Source organism: Diabrotica virgifera, chromosome 8 (assembly GCF_917563875.1).
Source record: "Diabrotica virgifera virgifera chromosome 8, PGI_DIABVI_V3a".
NCBI classification, from domain to species: domain Eukaryota; kingdom Metazoa; phylum Arthropoda; class Insecta; order Coleoptera; family Chrysomelidae; genus Diabrotica; species Diabrotica virgifera.
Genome location: NC_065450.1, coordinates 93,109,874 through 93,120,290, shown reverse-complemented (window position 1 = coordinate 93,120,290; position 10,417 = coordinate 93,109,874). Strand labels below are relative to the sequence as shown.

General features: G+C 32.1%; 1 protein-coding gene across 1 annotated transcript in view; it reads right to left on the bottom strand.

Moving 5' to 3' along the window:
* Window positions 1–873: 873 nt before the first annotated feature.
* Window positions 874–10,417, bottom strand: part of LOC126890043 (ribonuclease P protein subunit p30) — a 108,839-nt gene continuing 99,295 nt past the window's right edge. The window contains exons 5-6 of the mRNA XM_050658874.1: window positions 6,613–6,692; window positions 874–1,151 (exon numbers count right to left, since the gene is read on the bottom strand). Coding sequence (XP_050514831.1) covers window positions 994–1,151; window positions 6,613–6,692 — 238 coding nt within the window. The 3' untranslated portion in view covers window positions 874–993. The remainder of the gene's footprint in view (window positions 1,152–6,612; window positions 6,693–10,417) is intronic.

The window sequence follows — 10,417 nt, the reverse complement described above, 5'->3', positions numbered from 1 at the left end:
CTATTTCCTTTTGTAGCCTTCTAATTAAATAAATTATGCTAAGGAATCAAGCAGTAATGGCCATTTTTTGTTTTAAAAAAGAATCTGTTTATTCTGCAATTGTGGTAATTATTGTTAGATAAAATGACTCATTTAATATATAACAAAATAGTGCTTTAAAAGTATAACATAACTGAAAATTAATCATACTGAAAAAAAAATCAGCAGGGTTACGAAAATCCGAGTATACAGAACAGCAATTCGAACAGTGGTGATATATGGGGCAGAAACCATGAGCTTAACAAAGAGGGAAGAAGAAATGTTAAAAATATTTGAAAGAACAATGGTAAGAAGAATTTATGGACCAAAGAAAACAGTGCACGGAGATTATGAAAGGCTCTTGAATTTAGAAATAAGAGACATACTAGGAGGTGAGGACATAGTGAAAGCTATAAAAACCCAGCGACTACGGTGGTATGGACACTTAAGAAGAATGGGAGAAGAAAAAGATGTAAGAAAAGTTACAATGTGGAACCCAAATATAACAAGGGCGAAAGGAAGACCAAAAAGCAGGTGGGAAGACCAGGTATTGGAGGACATAAAAAGATTGGAAGTGCCAAGATGGAGACAGAAAATACAGGACCGGGATATATGGAGGAAAATAACAGAGGACGCAAAGAGGAACCCTAGATTAGACTAGTTAACTTGAGAGAAGAAAGAATGTGGAGTGACTCACCACAATAAATGAGTCAATGAGCTCAATAAGAGTGGCTCCAACTCCGCACGGAGTGTATAGCCTGTATATATAATATAATTCGTTTCTAGAATTCACTATTTTCTTTTGTAGCCTTCTAATTAAATATATTATGTTAAGGAATCAAGCAGTAATGGCCATTTTTTGTTTTAAAAAAGAATCTATTTATTCTGCAATTGTGGTAATTATTGTTAGATAAAATGACTCATTTAATATATAACAAAATAGTGCTTTAAAAGTATAACATAACTGAAAATTAATCACACTTTTGTCTTCTTCTGTTTGGGTTGATCAGTCTCCATATCATCATCATCGTCGATGTCCACCGTAACATTAATCTCTGCAGTTTCTATTGTATTTTCTTGTTCGCGAGGGATGTTTTCTACGAACATGATAGCTTTACCGTGTCGTCTACCAACTAAAACAAAGGGGCTATATTATAACAATTTTTCTGTGCGAATTTTTATTTTGCAAGCAAAGTTTGGACTTAACTGATTTCGATCCAATAAGAACTCTTTAAATAATGAAAATTTACAATTATTTTTAATAGAGAAAAGAGAAAAGTCCCAGATACAAAATTCAATATTAAAATAATAATAAATAATTATTTAAATCTGAAACTTTTCTTATTGGAAATTCTTTCTGGTAACATCCTTAATCTCTGACTTTTACAATTTATAAGACAAAATATGACGACTAAAGAAAGCGAAAAGGACTCTACAATATGCAGTCACATACCGCTTTCATTCGTCTAGGAAAAAGGCCCGAAAGAAAGTTCCAAATACTCAAAATCCGAGTAAAGATAAAACTGAAAATGAAAGACAGTTTGTTTCCTTTTGATTCAGAGGCGATACACAATCTCCAGACAGCTGTTTCTGTCTTATGACGTCCTCAGTGGAGCTGCGTTTATACGTCTGAATCAAAACGAAACCAAACTGTCTATTTAAGTGGAATTTCAAAAATAGTTTAAATTCCACTTTTAGGACGCTGTAGCGACATCTCTTAAAAAAAAGAGAAAAGTCCCAGATACAAAATTCATTGTCTAAATCAGGGGTCACCAATTAGTTTTCCTGAGGGTCCGTTTCGAAAACCTATGACACTTCCGGGGTTCGGATTTATGCTGCCTGTGTCTGACTGTTCTGATTCAGTTTCTTTGTGGATTCTTGTTAAAAAATATCCCCTATAAACAAATCAGAAGGGTGCCGGGCGAAATTTTTGGGCAGAAATTGTTTAATATTTTTTTTAACAAATTTAAAACATCACCTTTTTTGTCCGCGAAAAAATGTTTTTAGCATTTTTTGGTCATCTTAAATAAAAAATATCTGTCATTTTATTCAAACTTATGAGTTTTCACGCATCGCAAATGCATATTTTTGCATTTTTCAGATTTTAAATGGCTTATAACTCGAAAACTATCAACTTTTCAGAAATATGACAAGAGGCCTTTATTGTTTATAATTACCCAAGAAACCTAAAAATACATTTTCGAGGCAAAAAAGTAATTTTGAATTTGCTTAAAAAATTGTTTCACCCGGCACCCTTCTGATTTGTTTAAGATCACGCATGGACTATTATGGAAAGGAAAACTAATAATAGCTGATTGTTTTTTGGTTACTGTATACTTTTCTGTAAGTTTTCCTGGTACAATAAATAAAATATAAATTCATTGTGTATTGTTTTGATGTTATTATCAGTATATTTTGAAAACATCAGTATTGTAAATTGTTACTGAGAATATTTTAAAAATTAGTAATTTATATTTTGAATGCTAATGAAGTTTTCAGACATCTTCAATTTTGTAGAAATGAAACTGAGGAATTTAAAATAAATAATCATAGTACAACATGCTAATTAACATGTTATCTTTTCTACATTAGTTTCAATGCAAGGTGTTTGTTGCAAACTTATTAAATCTGAAAATTATTTTAATTAAATGCACATCTGAAATGTGCATAGTGACGCTCCTACTTAACATATAGTAGAGAGGAAATGAATATAAAAAATGCACATGACAATTTTATATTACAGCTTACTTAATTTCAAAATTAATGATTAGTAAGTATAACAATAAGGGGGAAAACTCTTTACAAAATTAAATTTTCAGACAGAAAAATAACATTTTTTTATGTACAACCTGTCTGAAGTTTGGAGTGAGTTTAGTGCAACTGAGTCTCATTAGTGAGTTGAGATATTCATCTGTTAAGTGAGATCTCTACCGATTTTTAATAAAGTTCATTCTTGATAAAGCGGTTTCGCACACATAAGTTGAGCCAAACATAGTACACAATTTCATGGCCAAACATTTTCAAAATTGCCAAACACTAGGTATATTCTGAATTTATTGACGGTCCGTACAAAACTAGCTCACGGTCCGGATTCGGACCGCGGTCCGCTAATTGGTGACCCCTGGTCTAAATAATAATAATTAATTATTTCGATCTGAAACTTTTCTTATTGGAACCCCTTTCTGGTAACATGCTTAATCTCTGACTTTTATAATTTATAAGACAAGAGACGACGAATAAAGAAAGCGAAAAAGACTACTTTCTTTGGGAGATGTCGCAACAGCGTCCTAATACTCCTAAAAGTGGATTTTGAACTATTTTTGAAATTCCACTGAAATAGACAGTTTGGTTTCGTTTTGATTCAGAGGTGTGCACGCAGCTTCACTGAGAACGTCGTAAGACAGAAACAGTTGTCTGGAGATTGTGTATCGGCTCTGAATCGAAAGGAAACATAAACCGCCATTTTCACTTTTATCTTTACTCAGATTTTGAGTATTAGGAACTTTCTTTCCTCCCTTTTTCCTAGACGAATGAAAGAGGAATGTGACTGCATATTGTAGAGTCCTTTTCGCTTTGTTTATTCGTCGTCTCTTGTCTTATAAATTGTAAAAGTCAGAGATTAAGGATGCTACCAGAAAGGGGTCCCAATAAGAAAAGTTTCAGATTTAAACAAAAACAATTATTTATTACTATTTTAATAACGAATTTTGTAACTGGGACTTTTCTCTTTTTTTAAGAGATGTCGCTACAGTGTCAGAAAAGTGGATTTCAAACTATTTTTGAAATTCTACTTAAATAGACAGTTTGGTTTCGTTTTGATTCAGAGGTAGTGATGCTTCAAAACCTCGTGAACCTCGTAAACACGCATTCCCGAAAAAATAAATGGACCCTAAAAACATGCACCATTTTAATTTCATAGGAAATTAGGCGACAGGGTAGGATTTGCACGTGCTAATGATGTCGAGTATTTCCAATAAACATGACATATTATGTTTCTCTAATCTTAAAGATTCCAATTAGTCATCGCATTTTTATTTTATCTCACATTGAAAGATGTAATAAAAATTTACGTCTTCACTGCCGATAAAAATTGCTGTGTAAAAATGTAAAATATTTACATTGCACTAATTTGGCTTATAAATAAACTTTTTAAGAACTGAAAAAATCTAAAGGACAAATAAATAAATAAATCAATGTATGATATAAAAGAAATAGGATTTTGGTTTTAAATTCAGCAAAATATGTTTATACGAGACGAAAACCTCGAATTCCTTGGGAAAAATATTCCCATGAGATTTTTTGCATAATCACTTTCATAAAATACCACAGAAAAATGTTCAAGAGGTCGCCCATACAAAAAGTGGTCCTAATTTATTAAACAGTTTTGTATAAATCCATTTTTTAGGTTGTGATAAGGGCCTCAAACAACTAAAAACAATGTTTTAAAATCAAATAAGCCGAAACTAAAGTATCAGAAATTCATAAAACAAGGTTTGGTGAATTTAAAAATAATTGTGTGTTTTTGGGCCTTAAAAATCATCATTTTTCGTTTTTTTTTTCAGTTTTAAATTGTTCATAAGTTGAAAACGATCAACTTTAGAGAAAAATTACAGTAAACCTTTTTTATTCAGAATGATCCAAAAAGCCGAAAAAAAATTTGTCCGGGCAGATGAAATTGATTTATACAATTTGTTTAAAAACAATTATTGTTTAAATTTTAAATAAATTAGAACCACTTCTGCTGGTATTATGTTTTAAGACGAAATAAGTAAAATACAAAGTTATCAATTAATAATCACAAAAAAAAATAAGAATGTTAAAGCTATTTTACTAACGCAAAAACTAGTTCGTCTCTGTCTCGCTACGATAAAGCACTGAAGAGAACTACATGTTTTTAGCAATGCCTGATATCATTGTTTCGTTCGTAGATCGACGTCACTAAATGATTACGTCAGGTCCACGACATTATGAATTACCAATATGCACGCAGCTCCACTGAGGACGTCGAAAGGCAGAATCAGCTGTTTGGAGATTCCCTCTGAATCGAAAGGAAACATAAACGGTCTTTCATTTTCACATTTATTTTTAATAACTTTTGCATGCTTTACAACTACATCTAAAATGATAAAAAAAAGTCAGCACAAAAAATTTACCGTAAGTGAAAAATTGTTACGATCGAAAGTTAACCAAGATATGTTTTTAGACGTATTTTTGCACGCTGATAACGAATATGTTGTCAAAATAAGTGTACATATAGTCGTTTGTGAGTTATCCCGTTTTTATTAATTTAATTTTTTTAAATCAAATTTTTTCTTATTTTTATTAATTTATTTATTTGGTAGGTGTTAAGGGGATGGGCACGTAGTTTCTGCTCCAATGCTATTCAAATGGGATTCATTTTTTTTCGAATCCTAAGAAAACTAATAAGTATTTTTGAAAAATTTAAACGCAGAATGAAAGATTATGTTATTAGCGAGGGCCGAAAGTCCCTGAGAACTTCTATAATGTTTATTTTATTAAGTTACAAGGGTTAAAAACTAAGAGAAAATTTCGTGTGATTTTTATTGTCAAATATCTCATTCAAAATAAACTTTTTATATATTCTAAGGGACTTTCGGCCCTCGGTAATAATTTAGTCTTTCATTCTGCGTTTAAATTTTTCAAAAATATTTATTGGTTTTTTCAGGATTCCAAAGAAATGAAGACAATGTCCGTGGTAATATTTTCCAAATCTATCTTTGTCATACAACGCACTCAGTCGAATAGAATATTGTCACCATATTGTCAGTCAGACAGTGACAATTTTAAATATTTGACATGGCATCGGGAATATTTTGAGTTGTTGATTAAATAATATTATAGTGTATTTGATAAATAATTGATTTAAGACGTGAACTTAATAAAAAGTTATTTATTGTTTATTATTTATGGAAGATCCAAAGCGGAGAATACACCAGGATATATTCAGTGATCCAAGTATTTTGTTGTTAAAGATGTTCAAAATTGTAAGCGTTTCATAGAAACAATATATTATTAAAAAATCACTTTATCACTTTTCCTCTTTTCTCGATTGATTATTAGATTTTGTTGTACAGTAGATAAATTATTATAATCACTGAATACATAGTTAGTGAAAAAATTATCACATTAATTAACTTAATTATTAATTAAGGCAATTAATTATACAATTAACAGTTATCCAAGAACATTCAAAAGCCATCTTTAAAGTTAATGATGACATTGTCAGGTAAAGTTTACATATCCATAGCAGTGAGAATTTTACTACACATAATTTGCCGTGTAAAGACAGAAAAAGTAGGAATAGCCGTAAACTATTTGCGAATTATGTACCGATCACCTTAAGAGGTAGTTATTGCGCATTTTTTTGACATGCAATAAAGAATTTTCGATTCTCCATTGGCGCGCATACGGGTCATATTACCCGTATGCGCGCCAATGTGAATATTAAATTCCTAAGTACTGTATGTTTTGATTTCTTTACAGTTTGTTTACTTGTTTAAAGAATTACTGTATTTATTTATGCAACAAACTTCTTGATTTAGCGACTGAAGAATGATGATTGATAGCACTTACCAGAATTAATGACAACCTTATGAGGACAATAGGACACTGCCGTTTTGCATTGTATTTGGCTCAAACCAAATAAAAATCCACTGTAATACAAAAAGTTAAGAAAAATTCATGAAATAAATTTATAGATTACGAATTTTTAAAATAAAAAAAGGACATGACTCATCTTTTTGTTGTTTAAGAGAAAGCTTGAAAGCTATAAGCATTAGAATAGAATAGAATAGAAATATGCTTTATTGTCACTGAAAATTTTTACAATTTTATGGACAAAGCTTACATACAGTCAAAAGAAAAACATAATATAAATAACAAATAACAACTACAATTTACTAAAATTAGATAAATCGTCAATAATGTACAGTATAAGATATAAAAGCCAAGACAAAAACAATTTATTGCAAAATATATATAAATTGCAAATTGAACATACAACAAATAAAATAAAATAGGTACAACATAAGGAACTGACAAGTTTATGCTACTGCGCATGGAACCCAATTTTCTTAGTTATTCATTAAGAAATTCTTCTATTGAATAATATGGTCTTTTGGATAGATAGGCTTTTGTCATTTTACGGAACTTAGGGAAATATGTTGCAGATTTAAGTTGTAACGGAAGATGATTGTACAGTTTCTTTGCGGAATATAATATAGATTTCTTTACTAACTCAGTGGATGGAATCGGTAAATAAATATCAAAGATTGAATTTCTGGTGGAGTAAAGATGATTGGGCCTTGATGGAAAGACATGAAGGTGTTTACGAATTAAACAAACCGTTTCTAGAATATATAAAGATGGAAGTGTTAAAATTTCGTGATCTCTGAAGTAACTTCTGCAATGTGTAGATCTTCTGAGGCCAAACAAATATCTTATTGCTCTTTTTTGCAATCTAAAAATGACATCAAATTGAGCAGCTGTACTAGAACCCCAAAAAGGAAGACCATATCGAAGATGAGACTCGAACAACGAAAAATATGTTATTTTAGAAGATGCTAAATTGAGTTCCCTTGAGACAGATCGTATTGCATAGCAAGCTGAGGCGAGTTTCTTACTTAACGAATCGATATGAAGGGACCATTTAAGGTTGCTGTCTAAAAAAATACCAAGAAATTTTACAGAATCAACGGTACTGATCTGGCTGTTATGAAGTGGCAAAGGTTGAAGAGCTCCTTTATAGGATAATGCTACTGTTTTATTTACGTTAAAAGAGAGTAAATTAGAGTCAGACCAGGTCTTTATCGTCAGTAGATCCGAAGTTATAGTTTCATGAAGAGATGCAATAGTTGAGTTGCTCCAAGTGATACTGGTATCATCAGCAAAAAGAAAAATTTTCCCATTGATTTTTAAATTAGTGATGTCATTTATAAAGATAAGGAACAGTATAGGACCCAATACTGAACCTTGTGGTACTCCACATACGATGTTTTTGAGACTAGAGTCAGTATCATTTGCTCTAACTAGTTGTTTCCGATTATTCAAGTAGGATTGGAACCAATTCAAAGAAATACCTCGAATTCCATAGAAATTTAGTTTTGTAATCAAGATGTCGTGATTTACACAATCAAAAGCTTTGGCATAGTCGCAGAAAACAGTGGCAGTATAAAGATTATTGTTTAGTGCTTGGTAAACCTCATGTAGTACAGAAAACATGGCATCAGTGGTACATTTATTTGTTAAAAAGCCGAACTGATTTTGTGATAAAATGTTGTTATCAACGATAAAGGACATAAGTCGAGTTTTAATGAGTCTCTCAATAATTTTGGAGAGTACCGGTAGTAAGGCAATAGGTCTATAGTTGCAGGCATCAGATTTTTCGCCACCCTTATGAAGAGGAATAATAATGGCTGTCTTTAGGCACTCTGGAAATTTACCTTTTTCGAAGGAATCATTAATTAGTGAGAGGAGGATTTCCAACACATTTTCTGTGAGATTAGAGAAAATTTTTATAGATAGTCCATCAGTACTACAGGATGATTTACTTTTGATACAATTGATTGTTTGGATAAGTTCAGAGTTATCGACTGGTCGTAAAAAGAATGAATTCGAGACCTGTCTTGAATTAGGAAGATAGGAAATGGGATCTTGTTGCGGCAAAATTGTTGATGTTATATTTTTACTCACATTAACGAAGTAGTCGTTTAGACTTTCAGGATTTGGAAGGGAAAATGATTGAGCTGTGTGAGTTTTATTTCGAAGATCGTTTATTATAGACCAAGTTTCTTTTGCAACACTTTTAGAGCTTCCCAGACGATTTTGATAATAGGCTTTTTTAGCTGACCTGACAAGTTTTGGATATGTTGTCCTGTACTTCATGATATATTCAGTGACAGCAACATTGGTAGTAAATTTCTTGATGTATAGTAGTGAACGCATATTCTTAGCTGATATGCGAATACCTTTCGTAACCCAAGGTTTCCGATGTTTTGGCTTAATAGGAATTAAAGGAAATACCTTATTGAAGATGTGGAGAAGCTTATCTAGAAAAACACTGAAATTATAGTCCACGTCTATAGAAGGAAATTGTCACTCAGAAGTTAAGCATAAATTTTGGAATTTACGAAAATTCTGGGCGGAAAAAATCCTACCTAAACGTCGGGTTTTTGAGGAGGGTTTGCTGAAGATGTTAAACTTCGTATACACTGCTTCATGATCAGATAGTCCCGCATTAATAACTGTAGAGCAGACATCAACAGGTGAAAAATCTGAGACAATATAATCGATTATGGTAGATGTAGTTTTTGTAATCCTTGTAGGAGAATCAACGTGCATTGAGAGACCATACGATTCAAATATGTTTGCCAGGGACACTTGGGTAGCACTAGCAGCAGCATAATTAATGTTAAAATCACCGCATAGAATTTTTCTGCTTTTATGAGGCAGGTCATCTAACAAATTTAGCAGGTTCTGAAAAAATAGTTCCACGGTAGAATCAGGTTATCTATAAATGCAAATAATGTAAAGATTAAGATTTTTATTATAAACTAAGGAAAACTCAAAGAAGGATTCACTTAACAAAAAGTCATATTTTGTTACCAGAGAAAAATCATTATTTCTAGAGAGAATCAGGGTGCCTCCATGAGCCGAACTTGGACGATCATACCTGGCAATTGTGGTATATTTTTCTACAAAAAAAGGCTCGTTAACTTCAAGCCAGTGCTCTGTAACCGCAACTATCGGAGGAAATCCTAATTCCTCCAGAAACAAAAACAATTCATCAGTTTTATTTCTTATAGAACGAATATTAATCAGAACCATGCCAAAGTTGTCATCACTAAAATAATTTGAGGTTTCTAGTCCCTCAGAACACGTCGTGTTGTTTAAAAATTTCGCTTTGGAGAGCCAGTGGAATAATAACTTCGGTGACATTCCCTTGACTTTTGTAGGTGTATAATTCTTTCCGAAGTGAGATAGGACCTATAAGCGGCAAGATCAGCTTCCACTTCAGCTGGACCAATTCCATAGGCATGGTTAAATTCTAGAAGAACTTTTCGTAGTTCTTCAGTCTTAGTAGGTAGTCCTTCGGAAGCCAAAAAGAGTTTCACGCTGGTGTTGGTATATCCGTCGTAAAATACAGAAGCAGGCTGATCGTGAAGAAAAGCAAGATGTAGTTTAATTGCCTTTAAGATGTCAGGTTCCCTTAATCTTGCAAGAAGATATCGACTGTTCCGAGTTATTAGTTAGTCTAACTCTTGGTGGTGTTAAAGGATAAAAATTTATGGATGGTTCCAAAGTATCTTTCTTAACAAAATTGATATGGGAACGGAAAGGCTCTTGAGATTTGCAAATTGTGATGGCCTGCTTGTCTGTA